This window comes from Sarcophilus harrisii, chromosome 1 (assembly GCF_902635505.1).
Source record: "Sarcophilus harrisii chromosome 1, mSarHar1.11, whole genome shotgun sequence".
In the NCBI taxonomy this organism is placed as follows: Eukaryota; Metazoa; Chordata; class Mammalia; order Dasyuromorphia; family Dasyuridae; genus Sarcophilus; species Sarcophilus harrisii.
Genome location: NC_045426.1, coordinates 677,307,057 through 677,330,865, shown reverse-complemented (window position 1 = coordinate 677,330,865; position 23,809 = coordinate 677,307,057). Strand labels below are relative to the sequence as shown.

Below are 23,809 nucleotides of genomic sequence, written 5' to 3'. Positions count from 1 at the left end.
AGACAGCAAGACAGAGAGCAGACAGACAGACAGACATGAACATACACAGAGAGGCATGGATAGAAACAGAGAGACAGAGACAGAGAGACAAAGACAGAGAGACAGACATACACAGAGAGACAGAGACAGAGGAGAGAGACAGAGAGAGACACACACAGAGAAGGAGGCACAGAGAAAGACAAATAGAGACAGGCAGACATGTAGCTTAATCAGTAAATTAGCTCACTGAATCAGGATCCCTTCTGAGGCAATCCTGGGCTCCCTAAAACCAGAATAGCAGCCCTCAGCCTTCAGCCTCTCCCTAAGTCTGCTTATAAGAAGACAGACACTCACACAGCTGAATCACACTGTAGAGAGCTTGTTATGGGAAAAAGCTCAGCCAGCCTGACACAAAACTGACACCGGGCCTGGGACCTAAAAGGATGGGAAACTACAAGAGAGTTCGATTCAGGTTGCAGCAGCACCTTCTCTTGGGCTGAGACTATCTCAGTTTGGGAATGGACACTGGTTGCCTGATTATCTGGATCCAGGATGACAAGAGTCTCCAAGCTTTGGAAGTCTCCCTATTCTGGGCTGTGTGTGGGTTGGGGAATTTGGCTCCCAGGTTGAGCCTTACTTCTTAGACACTACAAGAATGATGCATCCAGAGTGATGCTATTCCCTCCCCTCCCCTCCTTCTCCATTTGTCCCTTGGTTGCTGGGTGACTGTTGAGCCAGGAGATTGGTGGCCAAATATTGCCGGATGCTTTGTTCCCCTCTTTTGCTGCTGTGGAGTCCTCATTTCTGAAGTGGGAAGGAATTACTATGCAGTCAGTGAGCTGACTCATTCTCCATATTGAAAGTGCATCTCCATGGCTTTATTTCATTACGTAAATTTCCATTTGGGGCCTAGAGCTAGGAATTTCACAGTTTTGCCTGTGTTGGAGTCTAGGAACTATTGGACATAATTGCCTTTCCTTCTCTTTCCTTCCTTTCCTTTCCCTCCTTCCCTTCCCTCCTTTGTTTCCTTTCCCCATGTCTACAATATATAATACCATCCATAGGTGCTGTGGAAACTATAGAAGTAAATCAGGTCTCATTCTGCCCTTGAGGAACTTATAGTCTCTAGTGGAAAATATCAGCAATATATATGTATGTATATATATATATATATATATATATATATATATACACACACATATATCTATCTATATATCTATCTATATCTATCTATCTATCTATCTATCTATATCTATATATCTATATAAAATTTCAAGATGGGATGTAGAAACTCAAAAAAGGGATACATATGAAATGCTGGAAAAGTTCAGGGAGGGTCTCACCCAATCAATCATAGCTGAAGGTCTTGATATGGCTGGGAGAGGAAAGGGAAATTTTCTTGGTGGAAGTAGATTGGAAATAGGGCCTGAAGAATCGTTAGAAATTTAAACATCTTCAAAGACACAGCCTTCTCAAAGCATTTTTCTTTCCTCACAAGATACTAGCTAGCTCCTCAGTTATTAGGTAGAGAGGCTGTCATTCAGTATTCAGTTTAGGACTGAGCAGGAACTTGAACATAGTTTTCTTTTTGGTAAATTTTTTTTGTTTGGAAACTTATATTGAGCAAGCCCACTACTTCAAAAGCATCCTGTTCCATATCTAGACAGCTCTAATTATCAGGAAGATTTCCTGCATTTCAGTTTTTACTTAATTTATATATATATATATATATATATATATATATATATATATATGTATATATGTAATTCATGCTATATGTTTTGGGGTTGCTAGGTAAAGGTCACAATGACAATACATGGTGTACAAATGAATCTAAAGATTCTTTTTCCATAATTCATGGTCCCTGAAGTTCCAAGACCCACAGATTGGGAACTGTTGATTTATGTGATCTCTAAAGCCCAATCTAGCTCCAAAGGCTTCAGCTTTCTATGGTTGGGATGTTTGCCTTGCATTATTTCCTTTTGTGTTTGTCAATAAACATTAAACCCCTACTATGTGTAACATACTTTTCTAAGTGCTGGGGATACCAAGGAAAGTAAAAAACAGACTGTTCTCAAGAAACTCATATCTTAATGAGGAAAACAACATATAAACAATCATGTGCAAACAAGAGATATAAGGATAAATCAGAGATTACCAGTACAGAGAAAGCACCAGTGTTAAGGAGGATTGGGAAAAGCTTGTAGAAGGGGGGATTTTAGCAGGATTCAGTGTATTGACATAAGGAGAGGAAAAAAATTGTAAAAAAAACTTAATGACTTCCATTCTCATTCCCAAGAAAGTAAAGAGAAGGTGGTGTGTGTGTGTGTGTGTGTGTGTGTGTGTGTGTGTGTGTGTGTTTGGGGAGAGTTTGTAGACTTAATCAGAAAACTGCTGATCAATTAATGCACTCTTCCAACCCCATTAATAAAATTATTGAAACTGAGGGACAGGTAAATGAGAGAACAAGGTGTCATAAAGGAAGTAAAAAGGGCTTTTGATACCCTTTTAGGAAGTAGGAAGAAACTCTTCTTGATGGAATTGAAGGTCATCTGAGTCCTTGGCTAAAAAGATCAATCATCCCCCAATCACCTTTTAAATAGTGAAACAAATTTATCAAGAAAGTAGGCAGTAGAAGCAAATTGAAAGGGTTTGCCTTGTCAGTAGTGGAGAACTCTTGCGAAGCCATCAATCTTTGTGCTCTCTCTTGTGCCTCCAACAGTGGGCAGTAGGAATGGAGGGGAGAAGATTTCTTCTACCTCCCACTGGCCATGGCATATTATAACAGAGCTATTTATTGATTAGGAGACATCATACTCAGCCAGCATGGAGATGGCCCAGAAATACATAGTAAGTAATCAAGGCAGGAGATAACTGGGCCCAAAAAGAACCAACTCCAGCTTCAAAAGAGAGAGAAAGAGAGAGGACCTGGAAGTTGGGAGTAGAGCCGGGTGGAGAGCCATTCTAGGTTTATTAGACCAATGACATTCCCAGAAAAGATTATGTACATGGAAGGAAGTAGGAGTAAGGGAAGCCGTATTTAAGCAAACCTTGAAGTATCATATAAATGTTAGCTATTACAAACTGCAGAGATGGTACTTATCTGTCTTAGAAGTAATAGCCTCTCTTGAGTTCTAATGAATTTGTAGCCAATCCCACTATCAAAGACTTGACAATTAACTTTAAATAGCAAATTTCTATGAAATATACAATTAGTCTTTGAGTGTTCCCTTCTGGCTTACCCTAGTTAAAAGAATTATTTTACTGAAATGTCCAGAGACCATTTGGTCTGGAGACCAAATATCTAAAAGATATTAGGAAAAAAATGTCTGAATCACAATAGCAAAATCTGTATTTGAGAGCATTTTCCTGTTTTATTTTTTTTGTCTACACTTCAACATTCTATTGTAACAATTGGAAAAAATTATGTTTAGGATTGTTGACTGTATGTGTTCACAGTGAGCCAATGACTGATTATATCATGTTCTATCTTGCCAACAAATTTTCTATTTGGTTTTCTTCTTTACAGTATAAAATCAACAGCTAGTCAAGCTAAACATTCTGGATGTGTATCTCTTCCTCTGGGATGTGTGGTGAATAGCCACCTATTTGGGAGAATGAGGATTTCAGGAAAATAAAGTCAAAGTGAAACATACATTTGTTCAGGTTTATTTCTATACAGCACATTGTATTTTCCTTTAACTTAAGCAAAAAAAAAATCAGGATCTGAATGCAGTGAATGATGGAGCCAGAACCCTTATTTCTTTCCTTTCTGGTTACTACTGGAACCTTGAACAATAAGGCTGGTGAACCACAGCATGGCTCAATTGCCAAAGAGAATCAGATTTAGAGGCACATAGAAGCCACATGGAAAACGAAATAAAAAAAGTATACTAATATCTCTCAAGGAGGGATCTTGAGGTCATAGATTTAGGAATGGACTTTAGAAATCATTGAGTCTAATTTTATTTTATTGATGAATAAACAATCCCAAACTCTTGCCTAGAATTGTATAGCTAATAAAGGTCTGAGGAAAGATTGAATCCAGTTTTCCCAGACTCCAAATCCAGGACTATTAGGATTTTTGTAGTCTCTATTTATGTTTAATTGTTGTCTCCCCATTACAGTGTGAATAGGGATTCTTTCATCCATTGTATTTTTATCCCCAATGCCTCCGAACTTGACAACTAATTGGATACGGGAGATGAGAGAATATAAAAAATAGAGGGTGACGAGAATTTTGTGAATGTGGGTGGCTGGGAGATGATGGTGCCCTTGACAGTAAGTAATAGGAAAGTTAGGAAGAGGAAAAGGTTTTTTTGGGGGGAAGATAATGAGTTTAGCTTGGGATATATTATATTTAAGGTATCTATAGGGCATCCAGCTTGAGATATCTGACAGACAGTTGGAAATGCAAGATTGGGTGTCGAGAAAAATTAAGACTGAATAAATAGATGTGAAAATAATTTGCATAGTGATGATAATTGAATTCCATGGGAACTGAAAAGATCACCAAGTGAAATTCCTAGAGCTACCTATTCTCAGTAGATATGACTTGGATGAAGCTCAAGCAAAGGAGAATGAGAAAGATTGGTCAGACATGGAAGAAAACCTGTGGACAAGAGCATCATGAAAACTTTATAGAAAAAAAGGCAAGAAGGTGACCTATAATGTTTAAGACTATAGAGAAGTCAGAAAGGATGAGATGAGAAAAAACATTCACATACATATACATACATATGTGAATTTAAATCCATAAATTTATGTATAAATTCACAAATATTTAAGTAGATTTAAATCCATAAATTTAAGGATTTAAGTGACTTGGTCAGAGTCACATAATCAAATATAAGAGGCAGGACTTCTAGATTCTAAGGCTGGTTTTCTAGGTGGCACATTACATTGCTTCTCCAGATTTCACACTTATCCCCATCAAATTCCATCTTATCATATTCTGTCAACTGTTCTAATCAGTCAAGATCTTTCCTGACAGCATGTGTCTGTCAACCCTCCCTGCTCTTCTTTGCTCTCCAATCTATACCCTACTCTATTGCCAATGGTCTACGGACTCTATTCTCTTATATAAGCACTTATTACATGTCCAGTGGGTACCACATGCTAGGTAAGACATTGAGATAAATAAGAAATCATCTGCATTCAAAAAGAACTTAATATTTAGTAAGGGGATTGCACTCCCAGGAATATGGTGGGGTCTGATCTGACCACTTCTGTAATTTTGTGTTGGGATGTTTGCCTGTTCAGTCCCAAGCACCACAATTTAGAAAAATCAGAAATGAGTTTGACAAAATCTAGGGGATGGTCTTCATCATAGATGGTGCCATATCATTTTGGGATGATTTGAAGCAACTGAGACAGTTTGGCCCAGAATAAAGAAAAATGATGGGGCAGTTAGTGCTGCTGGACCCTAGGCAAGTCATTTAACCCTGTTTGCCTCAGTTTTCTCATTTCTAAAATGAGAAGGAAATGCAAACCACATCAGCAACTTTGTCTAGAAAAAATTCAAATGGTCACAGAGTTGGACATGACTGAAATGACTGAACAACAAACAATAACAACAACAAAGAAGGTTGAAGGTCAAAACTGAAAGGATTTCCATGTGCCAAAGAAATTAGATTTGTTCTATTTGGCCCCAGGGATCAGAACCAGGAACAATGGGTACATGAAAGTTTCAAAAAGGAAACTTCAGACCTCTTGTGGGGAAAAAGGCTGTTATTCCAGGCCAAGTTCTCTTTGCAAGGCTACGATGCTTCTCAGGCCTCCCCGGCCTTTCTGCAAAGAAAAGCAAACATACATATTCATAAGACCCCAAACTTGAGCTGAGAAACAGTGGGTGATATGTATTTATACAGATCAACTAACAACAACAGCAAAAACACCCAAATTGCAGCAATTTCTAACCAGTGCCTTGTAGCTAATAACTGTCGGCTTAGGCACTCAACCAACTGATAAAATCCATTACCAGCCCTCAGCCCAGTTGAATTTCTCTCTGGAGCTGCATCACCCACCCCCCACTCCTCCCCACATAATTACTCAAAAGCAACAACAGCTTGAAGGTTTTACAAGTCAAGAATCCCCATAAGCCTAGTCTACCCTGGTATAGATACTGGATTTCCGGTCAGAGTAATGATGACATATTTATTATATATGAGATTATTGGTGATTACAAAGCATTCTCCTCACAATAGGCCTGGGAGAGAGGTGAGGATTCCTCCTGTTATTCAAAGGTAGGAAGGGACTGGCAAATAGTCTAATCACATTGCTCTCCTACTCAAAGATCTTCAATGACTTCCTATTAAATATTAATTCGTCAGGCTTCCATTTAAAGCCCTCTACTATCTGGCTCCCATTTCCTTTTCTGGATATCTCATATTAATTCTCTCCATGCTTTCTCCTAGCCAATTGAACTGGAGAGTGAGTGCTCTGTCCACTGTATCACTTAGCTGTTTTAATAGCTCCTGTTCAAAGTGACTCCAGCTGGATATGGTGGTCCACACTTGTTCTCCCTGCTCCCAAGCAAGCTGAAGCTAATAGATGACTCTAACTCGGGGATTCTGAGATGCAGAAGGGTTAAGGTGATAGGATATCTGCAGTGTCTAGCATCAGAATGATAGGCAGGCTGCATAAGGAGGGTTGTCCAGGTTAGAAATGACACCAGTCAAAGCTTCCTTGTTGGTCAGTAGTGGGATCAGATTTGTGAATGGCCATTGTACTTTCAGTCTTGGCAAAATAGGGAGCCTTAGTATAAGAAAGAAAGAAGGGAGGGAGGAAAGAAGGAAAAAGGAAAAAGGACAAGAACAAAAAAAGAAAGGAAAGGAAAGGAAAGGAAAGAGAAAAGGAAAAAGGGAAAGAAAAGGGGAAGGGAAAGAGGAAGGGAAGCAGGAAAAGAAAGAGGAAGGGGAGAAAAGGAAAGGAAAAAAAAGAAGTAACCCAATTTAGCTGAATTTGAGAGCAGACCAGGACACTGCTAATTCTATGCCTATGGGTATTAATCTTACAAAGCTCAAAGCATGGCTGCCAAAATCAACCTTTGTTTTCATTTTCCTTTCCCCTATAACTCCTTCCTTCCTCTCATTGACTAGAGTCTCCCCTAACTATAATCACAGGCTTCTCCCTCATCCCACTGCCTTTCTTTTGTTAGCTCTGTCTCTTGGAAATCCCTGTGTTCTTTTAAGGCTCAGTTCCATGGGTACTTCCCATGGGAGATCTTTCAAGTGGTCTCCCTACTAAAAAGCCGTGGTCTCCAAGGGTACCATTCTCTTGCTTTATGTGTGTATTATTTATGCTTATGTATATGTCCATTTTTTTCTTTCTTTCTACTTGTTTATGTGCCAATTCTCTCATTAGAATGCAAATTCCTTAAAGGTGGGAATTGTTTATTTTATTTTTAATATATCTTATCTTATTTTATTGTATTGTATTTGCCTTTCTTTGTATTCCCAGTGCTCAGCACAGTGTCCAGATCATGAATGTGTCTTATTCTCCTCAAAACAGACAGTAAATACCTGTAAGGCAGGGATTTTGTTGTTTCCTTTCACAGCGTTGGGGTCTGGTAGCAGACAATCATTAGATATTTTCTGAATGAATGATTGAGTAAATTAAAATTGAAAAAAAGCCACATACTTTCTTCTGCTTTGATTTTTTTACAGGTTCTCCACTGGTGATCTGCATCATTTCTGTATCCTCCTGTATGGACAGTTATGGAGAAAACCGAAAGTAAGGAATAATGACTGTTGTTGCTTTGTTCATAATTTAGTAATTTGTTAGCTTTATGTAGTGCCTTTTCTGGGGATCTGTTCTGAGAGTTGCTTAAGTATTTTTTGGAAGGTGATGTCTCCTCTTGAATGATCTTTTGATGTGTTTTGCAGGCTCAACACCGTATGCAACGTGCCACTTAGCTGTTCCTAGTCTAAAACCTCCATTAAAAACAAAACAAAACAAAACAAAAAACCCCTGATGTTGATGCCTTTTGCTTTTTATATCTCCATCATTTCCAGATATAGTCCTATATTCACAACCCTCAGAATAGAATCCTCTCTTCTAACAAAGAAAAATAATTAAGTAGGAATAATCTGTAGTAATTAAGTCTGGCTATATTCAACATTTTGTTTCCAGATATCCTTACTCTCTCTGCCTAGAGGAGGAAGATATGTTTTATTATCCATTCTCTGGAATTAAGACCAGTCAGCGAACGAATGAATGAATGAAAGAAAAAGCATTTATTAAGCACTTAGTGGGGATACAGATAGAAAAAAAATGACACAGTCCCTACTATCAGGTTGCTCGCATTCTAATTAGAGGAGACACACATAAAAAATGCAACTGTCAGGCAAATGGAAAGGTCCAGAGATCCTAAGGATGGATGGCAATGGATGGAGGTCTGAAGGTCATTGCAATTACAGAATTCAGCTTCCTTTTAATGCTTTATCTTTGACATGATTACAATCATGATGTATATTGTTCTGGTTCTACTTACTTCAGTCTATATAAGTTCATGCAAATCTTCCCACCTTTCTCTAATTTTTCATCTCTTCTACACATTTAGTATTCCACCACACTGAAGCCTTCTTCCCCTATTTTTTCCCTTCATCCTCTGCTATCACAAAAAAAAAACAACAAAAAAAAAAAACAAAAAAACCCTGCTGCTATGAATATTTTGACATATATGGGTTACTTCTATCTATCTTTAACCTTCTTGGAATGTGTATGTCAGTTGGTAGAATCCAATCCCCTCATTTTAGGGAAAAAGGAGATTGGGAAAGAATGACTTGCCATGAATGGGAATGAAATCTCATGGGGGAAGAGTTCGAATGGTGTGATAGAGCTTAGATATAAATCTCAACATGAAATCCAATGTCAGAAGCAGGATTTTAATTCATCTTCCTGATCTCAAACTACCTCTAAAGGAAATTAGGGTTTTTTTTTCTCCTGATTTATAATTTCATTAGATTTCCTTTCACTGATACAAGACCATGACTTAGTAATTTATGGTGTAAGAGGAAGCCTGTATGGGGACTAGAGAGCTACTCTTCCAAATGGTATTCTCAAATCCTACCTCAATCACTACTGGCCATGTGATAATCCGTGTCCCAGGCAATCCTCAAAACTTTGTAAATACCAAGTACAAAATAAACACTGCTGTATGTTGTAGAATGACATTGTACCAAGCTGAGGTACCATTAGATATTTTAGCATCACAGTATTAGTCACAGAAATCACAGAGTGATTTTTAACATAGCAAGAGTATCTCATGCCCAATTGTAACCTCACAGCTGTGCCCTCCCTTCCTGAGATGTCCTGAGTTTGTGCTGCATTACTAATTACTAAATTAGCATTTAGTTACAGGAATGAGATCAAAGAAGACTGGTGTATATACTCAATTTTGAGTTTACAGTTAATCAATATTAGCATCTATTTGACAAATAATGCCTCTGAGGGGACAGTGACTCCTAGGGGGAACATTCTAGCTTTTTGATCTTTCCAGACAAGATGTAAGTGAAGAGGACAGTTGAAACTGCCATGGAATTACCAGGGTTTCATTAATTTAAAAAAATTTTTTTTTGTTTGGAAAAATAGGGCAGCTGGGTGATGCAATAGATAGAGCTATGGCCTAGGAGTCTAGAAGACTCATCTTCCTGAGTTCAAAATTGGCCTCAGACACTTAATATCTATCTGATTTTGGGAAAGTTGATTAGCTGCGTTTGCCTCAATTTCCTCATCTGTAAAATGAGCTGAAGAAGGAAATGGCAAACTACTCCAGCATCTTTGCCAAGAAAACTCTAATTGGGCCCATAAAGATTTGGACATGGCTGAACAATATGGAGAAGCCTATGGAGAGAGCACTTACTTGGCCTAGAGTCAGGAATTCATATCTGGCCTGAGATACTTACTAGCTGTGTGATCCCGAGCAAATCACTTAACCCAATTTATCTCAATTTCTTTATCTGTAAAATAAACGGGAGAATGAAATGGCAAACCACTCCACTATCTTTGCCAAGAAAACTCCAAATGGGGTCATGGAATCTCTGAAATGACTCAACGACAACAATTCATTGCTGTGATCTCTCTGTGTGTCTGTGTAGGTGTGAGTCACATGGATACCAATTCAGCATCCTGGAAAATATAAATCTTTAGGGGAAAAAACCCAACATTCTGTCTTACCCCAGGCCCCAAGGACAGTATTTGCTTCCTAAGTCCCCTCTAACAGATTTGATAGTTCATCACCAGCCCCCCACATACTCCCAACTGAGAGCACAAAGGATCACCTAGAGTAGGGCTTATCCTGTATTTGCTAAAGGAGTGAATAGAGGTAGGTATGATGTCCTGTGGGAATGATCTGACTGATCTCTGCCCTCTCATTGCTGGACAAATAAACCCAGGCCCTTAGTGTCCTTTCGACTGTCGTTTGAAGGGAGTGGGGAACAGAGAATGGTGAGCAGGGGACTGTCCCTGTCCTCACAAACTTACATTGCCGGATTGGGTTCAAATTCTAGTTAGGTAACTTGCTATTCTTGAGACCACAAGCAAGTGGTTTTTTTGTTTTTGTTTTTGTTTTACCTCTCTAGCCTCAGTTTCCCCTCTGATAAAAGGAGGGAGTCACATTAGCTGATTCCTGAAATTGCTCCCATCTCTAAATCTATCATTCTGATGTCTCCAAAGAGCCCTGGTTCCTCTCTCTAAATCCAGGATTGCTTCCCCTCACCCATTTCCTTCTTCTTCTTCTCTCCCCCCTCCTCCCCTCCTCCCCTCCCTTAAAATAAAACCAAAAGAATTAGATGAAGTGCTCTTTAGAAAGTCACTCCTCTTCAGCTGAGTTGGGGCTGATAGCATGAAAGGGAAAACATCACTGAAATTGTTTAAGAGAAAGCGTTAAACATTTTTATAGCTCCAGGAGACAATGTTTTTTCAGCTGAATTGCTAAACTGGGAGAAATCTAGCCTCCCCTACTTGAGAAGCCCAATTTGCTGCAGATTAAGGCTTTAAAGAAAGCATTGTCTGCTCGCCTTTAGGAATGAGGCTGATTAAACAGGTCCATTGTTCTATCCCAGCCTTGCCTTTCAATACTCCACATTTTTAGAATTGGAGCCCTCTAATTAAAAGGAGAGTTTTCCTTCTGAGATAACACAGCTCTGACACTTCCCTAGGCGAACGATTCCAGTCCTTAGCTGAGCTTCCTACACTGGGGAGGGTACATTCTCTGTTCCTCACCCCGAGGCAATGGAGCTTTTTTCCAGTGTCCTTGCAGGGGATCATAGACCTTGGACCAAAATTTTAGAGAAAAAGGGAATTTAGAGACCTTGACAACAAAAGCCCTCTTACAAGTAACAAAAGACCAGAGTCCTCTGGATAAGTGATTGCATAATTTACTTATCCAGGGTCACTCCAATAGTTAGTGATCAGAATCATTCTATGACTTCGGACCTAGCACTCTGACATACTGTGATCACACAGTGATATCCTGCCTCTCTTAATTTATACAGGTCTCTCTTCTCCCTAAGCTGAGGTATCTTAAAAGCTATCTAGTGTTATGAGGTTTTTCATTCTCATCTGACTCTGTGACCCCATCTGAGGATTTTCTAGAGTTCTTTGCCATTTCCTTCTCCAGCTTATTTTACAGATCAGGAAACTGAGTCAAAGAGGATGAAATTTGTGTCTGAAGTTAGATTTGAAATCAGGTTTTCCTGACTCTAAGCCTGGCACTCTATGCACTATACTACTTAACTGCCCTAAAGACCACCTAAGCCTCTTCTATTTTGCAGATAAGGAAACTGAGGCAAAAGGGAAATTAGAGGATTTGTTGTAGGTCATATATCCACCTATCTACTATGTATGTGTGTGTGTGTATATATATATATATATATATATATATATATGTATCTATATCTGGAGAGGGGTTTAAAGCCTAGTCTATATCTATATATTTGGGGAAGGGTTTAAAGCCTAATACATATCTGGGGAGCTGTTTAATCTTGTCTCCTTACTGGCAGCCCTGTCAACCCATTTACACACTTTAGCTATGAAATCCAACAAACAGGGAGGGTTTAGGAAGTGCCTTTGGTGACTGGAACATGGAGAGAATTCTGTTCATCAGAATTCAGCCTACAGATACCGGTGTAAGGGCTGGGGGAGGGGGCAGTGGTGGGAAACTTTCTTACTGAGCTCATCATCTCAGAGACAGCCTGAATCAGAATTGGAATTTTTCAAAGTGTGATCCACAGATGCTATGCTCATTCCTTCTAAATGGGTTCAGGCCTGTCATTCTGAGGCTTGTGGGCTTCTTCCCCTAAGTCTTCGTGCTCTGGTGAACAAATGTTGAAGGAAACCTTTTACTCATTCTGTTCACCAGCTTCAGAGGGAGAGTTGTTCTCCAAAAAAGCCTCAGAATCTAAGGAAGTTGAGAGGGATGGAGGGATGGGGAAAAGAGGCTTTGTTACATTAAGGCAGATGTTGCTGTCATTCAGTTGTTTTCCAGTCTAGTATCTGATTCTTCTTGGCCCCAGTTGGGGTTTTCTTGGCAGATACGTTGGAGTGTTTTGTCATTTCCTTTTCCAGATCATTTTACAGATGAGGAAACTGAGGCAAAGAGGGTCAAGGGATGTACTTAGGGTCAATAGCGTTAAGGAACTTACTTAGGGTCATACAGCTAGTAAGTGTCTGAGGCTGAATTTGAACTCAGGTCTCCCTAACTCCAGGCCTGGCATTCTATCCCCATGTGCCACCTAGCTCCCCTTTAGTGCATTTGATTTACATTTACTCCATCCATCATTAAGAAACTGCATGTGAAGCAAAACATATCCATAAAAGTCATGTTATGGAAAAAAAAAAAACATCTCCCAAAATAATGGAAGTAAAAACCCTCAAGAAAAATAAAGTTTTAAAAAAGAGAGAGAAAGAGAGAATGCTTCAGTGTATTCAGACAGTTCCTTCTTTGGGTATAGATTGCCCATTAGTGCAGATACTACTCCTGGAAAGGGAGATATCAGGAAAACTCTAGTCCTTTGCTTAGTTTGTTCCTATAATGCATTGAACTACATCATGGTGGAGTGCCTCTAGTGTTGCCTTTGGAGGCAGGAAGACCAGGTTAGAATCTTGCTTTTCTGTAAGCATACCATTCCATTTTCCCATCTCCAGGTCTTTGTCCAGACTGTCTCAGATGCCTGGAATTCTCCATTCCCTCTTTACTCCCTCTTCTTAAAATCTCCAGTTTCTCTCAAAACAAATTCTCCTTCCTTATATGAAGACTTTCCTAGTGCAACAATGAGTATATAACAATAGCTATAGTACAATAACAAACATACTAATAATAGCTAGCATGTATATAGTGCTTTAAGTTTGCAAATCACATTGACAGATAATATTAATTATAATAATTATAATAATATTTATATAATTGTATATATAAATATATAATAATTATAATTACATTTTTTAATCTTCACAGTACCCATATTAAATGGGTGCTATTTTATTTCCATTTTATAGAAAAGGTAACTGAGACTGAGAAGAGTGTCTACTGACTTGTCCTATCTAACTTACCCAGATTAACTCATACCTAATAAGATTCCTGAGACAGGAATCAAATTCAGTCTTTCTGATTCCCAGTCCTGTGCCCCATCTTCCATAACACCCACGTGGTATTACCTCCTCTTGAAATCATCTTAAATAAATGCATGATTGAATGAAAAAATGATTTATGAAGGCTTTGTGCCAATTTGCATCCTATGAGAGAATACAACTTTTTTGAAATCAAACACAATTTCATCTTTGATTTTATCTTCCCAGTGAATAGCACATGATTTGGTACACAATTGGAGTCTGATAAATGCTTATTGATTGACCGGGAGTGGTGACACATTCCTGGAATCCCTGCCATGGGGAAAGGCAGAGGCTGATGGGTGACTTGAAATCCAGAGTTTTTGCTGTCCATAGTAAGGCTGGCACTCGGCACTAAAGCTGTGTTCCTGAAAGGTGAAGAGTCATCTGGCTTGGCAGAGTAGATCAAGCTTCTTGTACCATTAAGTAGGGAAGTTGGGTCAGTACTAGCCACTGTTACTTTAGCCTAGGGAAGATAAGGAAAAAAAGTTTGATTAACTGTGTGACCCTGAGTAAATCATATAACTCATCAGAGCCTCAATTTTCTTGATTGTAAAATAGAGACAATACATTGGGTTGCTCTGAGGCTCAAATGAGATAATGTCTATAATCTGCTTATGGTTCTATATAAATGTAATCTATTTTTATGGCACCAGCAAGCCAGAGGCACCCAAGGATCACAGGGATGGGGAAAAACATGTAAACACTTTGAGTTTTCAGGGGGCCGTGATATCCTGAAGAAGTCTAGACTTTTAATGTTTCAGGAGGGCTTCAGAAGCAACTGGCATGGTAATCGACCCATGGTCCTTCCCACCATGCTCTTGGTCCCACATCTTCTAAATAAAGCTAACAGCATCTTGACTGTGAGAGACTCCAGAGCTAACTGGCCTGTGTGACCACTTGCCCACCTTCCCTGAAAACTCATTAAGAAACCACAAAACAAGTCCTGCAGTGAAGGAACATAAATTTCCTTCCTTAATTGGACTTCCTTTGGTGCTATTTGCTTGAAATTCAGTTTTTGCCAAGAAAATCACCCCCTTTGTAAATTGAAAGCTTCATAAAATTCAGACAAGCCCCAGGTCCCTCTCAGCTTATTTTTTTTTCTCTTAGGCTTCTGATCATACTGCTAGCTAACTTTAGTTATTATGATTCAAACCCAAGATCCTTGAATTTTTTGGGTCCTCTCCAACGAGTGATCCATAATTGATAATAAGGTACATTTTATACAGTGTTTTAAAAAGTAGACAAAGCACTTTCATACATTTCTCATTTTATTCCTACATTAGGTGCTATTATTATTACCATTTTACACATGAAGAAACTAAACATGAGAGATGTCAAATGATCTCATTCCATTCCACCTCATTCTGTTCCATTTCATCCTAGCCTATCTCATCCCATCCTTCCTATCTCAGGGTAACTTAGCTATTAAATGTCCAAGAAAGGATCAAACATTTTTCTTTTTTTTTATTCTGAGTTCAGTGCTCTATCCACATTGACATTTAGCTGCTGGGGGCCACAAGTGGGGAATGAAGAGATGATTATAGGGAAAACAATATGGCTTGGAGAGCTTGTCACACAATCACAGATTCTAAGAATGAGAAAGTACTGTGGGGGCCAAATGTTGCAACCTGTAAAGCATCAAAATTGCCTCTACCACATGCCTGATAAATGGTTGTTTACCCTCTCCTTCAAGGTATCCAATGAGTGAACTCCTTTACTTCAGAAAATCCTGATGTTTTAAAAGGTTTTGTTTAAATTAACCTAATTCTGCTTCTACAAAATTGTCCGCCACCCAATCCCACCTAGCTCTTGCCTTTGAGAGCCAAGCAGAACAAGGGTAATTAATCCCTATAATACAAGACAGAAGGCCTTAAGTACTTGAAGACAGCTGCCATTCTGCCCCACTTCCAACCTACCTTTCAGCTAACCACTCCTGGTTTCCTCAATTTCTGTAAAGTATGATTTCAAGGCCTTTTACTATCTTGATTACCTTCCTGTAGAACCTATTCAATTTCTGTATTCCTTCCTAAAATGAGGTGCCTAGGGATGAACACCACACCCAATCAACAAACATTTTAAAGGTTAATTATGAGCCAATCACTAGATTAAACTCTGGAGATAAAAAGACAAAATATGGATTTATTATAGCAGAATCTAGAAGGACTATCCCTTGCCCTGTTTGAGACATTGCACCTTTTTTTTTTTAATGTAGCTGAAGAACTTATTAAATTTGTTTATTTATTTATTTTGGTTATCATATTAAATTGTCCCATCCATTCTGCTTCATTCTATTTCATCCTCATCCTTCTTGTTCCCATTCCATCATGTATTTCTATTCTCTTATATTCCATTTTAACTAATTCCATCCCATCCCATTCCATTTTTTTCCATTCCATTCTGTTCCATTCCATCCCATTAAATTTCATCCCATCCTATTCTTTTTGGTTCCATTCCATTCCATTTATTTCCATTCTATTTCATTCCAATCCTGTTAAATTCCATTTTATTTGACAAACATTTCCTAGATATTTTCCACTGCAAAGCCGTGTACTTGAAGCTTGGAATAATAGAGTGAAAAAGAAACAACCATGACTTTCAAGAAGCTAACTATCGACTTGAGCTAAAAATGATGTGGACTCAAATCAGCATTATAGGAGATAGTATGATAGGGATGAAATACAGACCTCAAAAAAGGTAATCTGAGAAGACTGAAAGAAGATCACTTTCATTTGTGGGGATAAGGGAAGGCTTTGTGAAAGACATGGCCCCTGAGCTGAGCCTTGAATGAAGAGAATTTCTACAGGAAGCAATGAGAAAGGAGTGCATCTCAAGTCTGGGAAATGTTTCTGGGTGAATACATAGAAGCAGAAAAGATAAGGGTGAGTTGATAGGTGACATTTATTAAACACTTTAGGATTTACAAAGTACTTTATAAAACACATCACTTTCTTCACAGGTTAGTAAATCACAGATTTATCACTTAAAGGGACTTTAGAGGTTACGCAATATATTCCCTTCCTTTTACAGAGGAGGAAACAGACCCATACCCATTGAGCTTAAGTGACTTGTCCAAGGTCATATGGATAATAAGAAGCAGAGCTAGGATCTGAAGCTCACAAACCTTGTAAAGTATGTAGTATGATTACCATTTTATAAGAGAGAAAATAAAGATGAGGAGGTGTTATGTGACTAGTAAATGTCATAGACTATATTTACACTTAACTCTAATTCCACTCATTTTTCTCCACCACACCAAGCTTTCTTCCTTTTTATTTTTAAAAATTTATTACATGTTTATTTTTGGCATTCTTTTCTTTTTAAATTTTGGGTTCCAAATTTTTTTTCTTTTCTCCCTCCCACCCATCTCCCAGCCATTGAAAAGTCAAGTAATATTATGTCAGTTATACATATGGGGATAGCAAGGTGGCCCAAAGGATAGGGCACTGATCCTGGAATCAGGAGAACTTGAGTTCAAATCCTGGCTCACACACTTGACATTTACTAGTTGTATGATCTTAAGCAATTTATTTAATCTTGATTGCCTCACCCCCCCAAAAAATTATACATCAAAACATATTTCCATATTAGCCATGTTAAAAAAAAAAAAGGAAGAAAAATAAAGGAAGTGAGAAAATTATACTTCAATTTACACTCAGAGTTAAACTAGTTTTCCCTCTGGATGGAGACAGATAGCATTTTTCATCATGACTTTTTTGAAGTTGTCTTTTATCATTGTATTGATCAGAGTAGCCAAGTTTTTCACAGCTAATCATCATTAAGACATACTGTTTATAATGATCTTCTCATTCTCACTTCACTTTACATCAATTCATATAGATTTTGACATGTTTTTTGAATTCCTTCTCCATCATTTCTTATTGCACAAGAGTATTCCATCACAATAATATGCCATAACTTGTTCAGATATTCCCCAAATATTGATCGTCCCCTCATTTTCCAGTTCTTAGTTATCACAAAAGGAACTGTACCGTTAGGTCCCTTTCCTTTTATCTTTGATCTCTTTAGGATATAGACCCAGTACTGATACTGCCGGTTCAAAGAGCTTATACAGTTTTATAGCCCTTTGAATCTTGTTCCAAATTGTTCTCCCAACAGTATTTCCAACAATTCATTATTTCCCACGTTTCCTGCAGCATTTGTCATTTATGATAAGTGTAAGGTAATACTTCAGAGTTGTTTTAATTTGCCTTTCTTTAATCAATAGTGATTTTGACCAATAATATGGTCATATTAAAAATGACCATAGATAGCTTTAATTTCTTCTTCTGAAAACTTCCTATTTATATTCTTTGGCTATTTATCAATTGGGGAATGGCTTTTATTTTTATATATTTAACTCAGTTTTGAACAGTATATATTTGAGAAATGAGGTATTTATCAGAGAAACTTGCAGTAAATTTTTGATTGTCTTTGTACCTTTTAGTAAAAATGTGATTTCCTTCACTATCCTTTTTAATTAGGTCTGTTTTTCCTTTTTCTTCATCTTTGATCATGATTGCTACTCCTGCATTTGTTACTTAGCTGAAGCATAATAGTTTCTGTTCTAGCCCCTTTTATTTTGACTGTGTGTGTATTTTTTGTTTCAAGTGTCTTTTTTATAAACAACATATTGTTGGATTATTGTTTCTAATCCATTCTGCTATCAGCTTCCATTTTATGGATGAGCTCATTCCATTCACATTCAGTTATGATTACTGTGCATTTCTCTTCAGTCCATTTTCTTTTATTCATTCTTCTTTCTTTTTATCTTGTCCCTCCTCAAAAATCTATTTTGCTTCTAATTACTGTCTGCCTTAATCCACTCTTCCTTTTATCATTATCCCCTCCCCCCCCTTTCTGTTATCTTCTTTCCCTCCTATTAACTCTTGGGTAAGCTACATTTTTATATACCACTGAGTGTGTGTGTGTGTGTGTGTGTGTGTGTGTGTGTGTTCTTCCTTCTTTGAACCAATTCCCATGTGAAGTTCAAGTATTGCCTGTCATCAAGCTCTTTATTGTTCTCTTCTTTTGTGGAAGAAAAATTTCCCCATGTTACCTTTCCTTTCTTCCTTCTCCTAGTTGTTCCTTCTTTTTCAACCCTTCATTTTTTTTTTTTTTAATTTTGAGATTATTGTAATAATTTGGCTCACATCTGTACCATTTGCTATGTAAACTCCTATTACTATCCTAATAATGATAAAATTCTTAAAAGTTACATGTATCACCTTCCATTTAGGAATATCAACAGTTATTGAGTCTCTTGTGATTTTTCTTTCATGTTAATATGTTTTATGACAATTTTGAGCCTCCTGATTGAATATCAAATTTTCTATTCAGCTCTGGTCTTTTTAACAGGAATGCTTAAAAAATTGTAATTTCATCAACTATGTATTTCCTCTCTCAACAGGTTACATTCACTTTTGCTGCAGAGGTTATTCTTGGTTATAATTCTAGACCCTTTGTTTTTCAAAAGATTAAGTTCCAAGCTCTCTGCTACTTTAACATGGAAGTTGCTATATCTTGTATAGTTCTGACTGTGGGTCCATAATATTTGACTTTTTTTTTTTTCCTGGCTGCTTATAGAATTTCCTCTTTGATCTGGGAGCTCTGGAGTTTGGCTATAATATTCCTGAGCATTTTCATTTTGGTATCTCTTTTAGGAAGTGATCAATGGATTTATTGAATTTCTATTTTATCCTCTGGATCTAAGATATTAAATGATTCTTCCTTGAAAATTTTTTGAAATATGTCTAGGCTCTTTTTTTTTAATAGTAGATTTCAGTTACTCCTAAATATTTTTAATTAACTTTCCTTATTCTATTTTCCAGATCAATTGTTTTTTCAGTGAGATATTTCATATTTTCTTCTATTTTAAGTTCTTTTCACTTTATTTTATTGTTCCTTGATATCTCATGGAATCATTAGCCTCCACTTGCCCAATTCTAATTTTTAAGGAATTTCCTTTGATGAGATTTTGTGTTTTTTTTTTTTTTTTCCATTCAGCCAATTTTGCTTTTTAAGGAGCTTTTTTCTTCAATGAAATTTTGAACCTTTTCCATTTGACCTATTTTTCTTTTTAAGGTATTATTTTCTTTAATTTTTTGTGCCTCACATACCAAATTGTTAATTTGCTTTTCCTAATTTTCTTACATCATTTTCATTTCTTCCCACTTTTTCTTCTACCACTTTTATCTTGTTCTTTAATGCTTCTAGGAATTTTTGTTGGGTTTGGGTCCAATTAGCATTTTGCTTTGAGACTGTTTATAGTTATTTTTACATTGTTGTCTTCCGAGTTTGTTTTGATCTTCCATGCCAATATAGTAGCTTTTTATTGTCAGGTTCTTTGTTGTTGTTGTTTGCTCATTTTCCATCCTATTTCTTGATTTTGAACTTTATTTTACAAATGAACTCCACTCACCTGAACAGAGAAGTCCCTATCCCAACTTCAGGCTTTTTTGTGTTACTATTTTCAGAGCTAATTCTAAGAGGTCTGCAAATTTTTGATGATTTCAAGGTGTTTTGATACTGGAAAAGTTTCAGTCACTATTCTATATATATATATATATATATATATATGTGTGTGTGTGTGTGTGTGTGTGTGTGTATTTGAGAGAGTATTTTGAGTTTATTTGAGAAATGTTTTGTAGTTACTGACCATACTAGGCCACCTTAGTAGATACTTCTGATAAAATTCATTGTCACAATTGACATGACTTGGTGGAAGATACACTGGTGGGGATTTGTGAGCTATAAGATTAGGAATGGATATCATAGGGTATCCCCTTGATACTGTAGCCAAATTCTAGGGATCCAGTCCATAAGAGCCAGTGCAGATTGGGGACTGCATCTCATAGGATATGCTATATTCAAATGTAATAATATATTTGAAACCCTATTATGCTTTAAAGCACTGCAAAAACATTTTATCCATTTTCCCCAACCTATGATATCATCTATTTAGACAACATACATTGAAAAAACTCTCTATCCTCTACCAATGTAATTCAGCAATTTATAATCTTAAGAAGTTGCCTTGCCACACTGAAGACTTAAGGGACTCGTTGGTGATATAGCCAATATGTGCTAGAGTGGAAACTTGAACTCAGGTGCTCCTGACATTAAGGATGGATCTCTATTTACCACCCTTAGAATAATAGGTGCACATAATTTAGAGATAAATGGAACCTTCATTTTACAAATGAGGAAATTGAGTCCCAAAGAACTTGACAAGGATAACACAGGTAGAGGTGGAAGAATCATGTCCTCAGATTGCAAAGCCAATGCTCTCGTCATTACAGATAAACTGCTTTTATTTCTTCTTCCCCTTATCTCTTTTTGTCTCCTGTGATACCCCCTTTTTCTTTATCTCCCTCTATCATTTTCCTCATAATGCTGTAGAATACATAGGGTCCTGAATTTGGAATAAGGGATGGCTAGTTTTAATTCTTCCTCTGACACTTAGCTATGTGCTCCTGAGTAATATTTTTACCTTCGTGTGCCTCATGTAACTAACTCTTTAGGACTTATCTACTTACTGTCAAATCAAGATTTAAGTTAGTGGGAGGAGTTCTCACACTTGGGATTTTCCTCCACTGATCAAGCCTCAAATTCTTATTTTTGGTGTTGACCTAATGGAGTCAGCATTGAATTAAAAGGACACAGAATAGATTCAATCATCAGATTTCACAGCTTTGAAAAGAGATGGGGGGTGGGGTGGGCAAGCAGCCTAAAGTAGGGAAAAGTAGAAATTATAGAAATTCAGTACATTTTGTCTTCATTAACATGAACTAAATGCTGAACAAGCTATTTCCAAGTGAGGGTCTTGACACACATTTGCTTTAATGAATAAATAAGTCATTTGTAACCAGCCTGTTAATTGTTCAGAAATTGTGGCTTCAAGAGAGATTGTCTTAAGTAGGCTACACTCTTTCCCTGCTCTCCATCTTTGCTATTCTAACTTCCTTGGAATTGTGCTTCTAGGGATGGTCGATTCAACAACACTTTTGAAGCTGAAAAAGACATTCTGATGTGAGATCTCGAAAAGTTTGAGATGGAAGAGAACTTAGAAATCCTTTCCCTTACAGGAGAAGAAACCTGCCCAGGAAGGGACAGAACCTAGTCCAGGGTCACACGATTAATAAGTAGAACAGGAACTCCCTAGTAGTACCAGATTGTTGACCACCGATCTATAGTTCTTTTCATTAACGACAAAGAACATTTTAACTCTGTATTAGTGCAATTTGTAAGTGGCCAGAGGCTCAAATTCATAGACCTAGATTTTAAAACGTAAGAGACCCCAGAGGCCATCTTTTTTGTCTCCTCTAGTTTATGGAAATATCATTGATCTGAATGCCAGAAGTTCTGAATTCTGGGCCCAAATCTCACACTAATGCTTTGTGTCTATGGGCAAGTCAGCCTGTTTTCTGGGTTTTGTGGATCACTGATCTAGAGCCAAAAAGGTCTATCTGTCTAGTTCAACTCAACCTCCCTCCCTCCTTCCTTCCTTTCCTCCCTTCTTCCCTCCCTTGCTTCCTTCCTTCCTTCCTTCCTTCCTCCCTTCCTTCCATCTGTCTAGTTCAACTCTCTCTCTCCCTCTCGCTTCCTTCCTTCCCTTCTTTCCTCCTTTCTTTTTCTTCCCTCCTTTCTTTCTTTTTCTTTCTTCCCTCCTTTTTTCCTTTCTTCCTTCCTCCTTTCTTTCTTTCTTTCCTTCCTTCCATCTATCTAGTTCAACTTTCTCTCTCGCTTCCTTCCCTTCTTCCCTCCTTTCTCTTTCTCTCTTCCATTTATCAATACCTCAAGATATCTATGATTCATCAATCTTACGTTTTCCAGTTCCACTTGATCACAAGATCTTCATGAGTTATTGGAGTAGAAGACAATGGTGGCTGGGCTGATGGAAATGAGTCTTTCCAGGCTTATGTTTCCCTTGTTAAGGGAAGTTAAGAGGTCTCCTGAACTTGTCTTTTTGAGTTGCCATAGTTTCATTGAACATTGGCCCCAGAATATGTAAGAGGCCCAGAATGTGTCAAGAACACCTCCAAGCCCCTTCTTCCTCTCCTCCCAAGAGACATAATTTGTTCTTATACCTCAAGCTGGACTTTCTGTGTGTTTTTGGGAGTTAAGACAAGTGGCAGTCATTCTGCACTGATTGAGTTACTGTGTGTGCATCAGGGACTCTTGTAGACAAACAGACTATCCTATCTTCTTTTTCTTCTTCCTTTTTTTTTTTTTTTTTTTTTTTTTTTTTTTTTTTGCTGAGGCAATTGGGGTTAAGTGACTTGCCCAGGGTCACACAGCTAGGGAGTGTTAAGTGTCTGAGGCCATTTGAACTTAGGTCCTCCTGACTTCAGGTCTGGTACTCCATCCACTGTACCACCTAGCTGCCCCAGACCATCATATTTTCATAGCCTCGCAGTTCCCAAGAGAAAACAATACTGCTTTTGCCATCTTAGCTATTCATTATTTTCTTCTCTCCTGACAGTCCCATTTGGGTGGGGATTTCTATTTCTTTTCCTTTCTTTGTTGAAATTTCATAAATATGAAAGTCTCTGTTTGAATTTCTTACTTAAAGTTCCACATGCATGTTTATTTTTCTTGTAATAAATCTAATTGTAACAAAATATCTCATGGACTTGTTATATTGAAAGAAGGAAGGAAGGAAAAAAGAAAGGGAGGAAGGAAGGAAAGAAAGAAGGAATGGAGGGAATAAGAGAAGAAGGGAAGGAGGGAGGGAGAAAGGGAGGAAGAAAGAAAGAAAAAAGAAAAAGAGAGAAAGAAAGAAAGGAAAAGAGGGGAAGGAAGGGAAGGAAGGAAAGAAGAAAGGAAGGAAGGGAGGGAGGAAGGGAGTGGGGAAGGAAGGGAGGAAGAAGTTGTGATATTGTAAATTTTGGCAGTGCTTGGCTATAGTGAGAGAAATTGCTTTCAGACTGACCAGAGACTTCAGATACAGGGCTGGGTACCAGTATGGAGCTCTTTCATGTCCTATCTGTTTCAGATCTCTGGTTTGGGAAGTTTTACTTCTTTACTACTATCTCACACACATCTCTCTTTAGGTCATCCATGACTAAGGGGAGAAAGATAAAGCCTTTTGTTTTTATAAGAGTATCCCAGCCTGTGTGGTTTTGAAAGCCTGATCTGAATAATTGGGCTGGATAATGAAGTTCTCACCAATTCTTATCTGGACTATCATAAAATAACCTCCCAATTATCCTCCCTG

The 23,809-nt window shown here is 37.8% G+C and overlaps 1 protein-coding gene across 3 annotated transcripts in view; it reads left to right on the top strand.

The window, feature by feature from the left end:
• ADGRD1 (adhesion G protein-coupled receptor D1) overlaps positions 1-23,809 on the top strand; it is a 437,033-nt gene that overhangs the window by 342,595 nt on the left and 70,629 nt on the right. For all 3 annotated transcript variants that reach the window (XM_023496952.2, XM_031948389.1, XM_031948391.1), the window contains one exon: positions 7,647-7,713. In XM_023496952.2, coding sequence (XP_023352720.1) covers positions 7,647-7,713 — 67 coding nt within the window. The remainder of the gene's footprint in view (positions 1-7,646; positions 7,714-23,809) is intronic.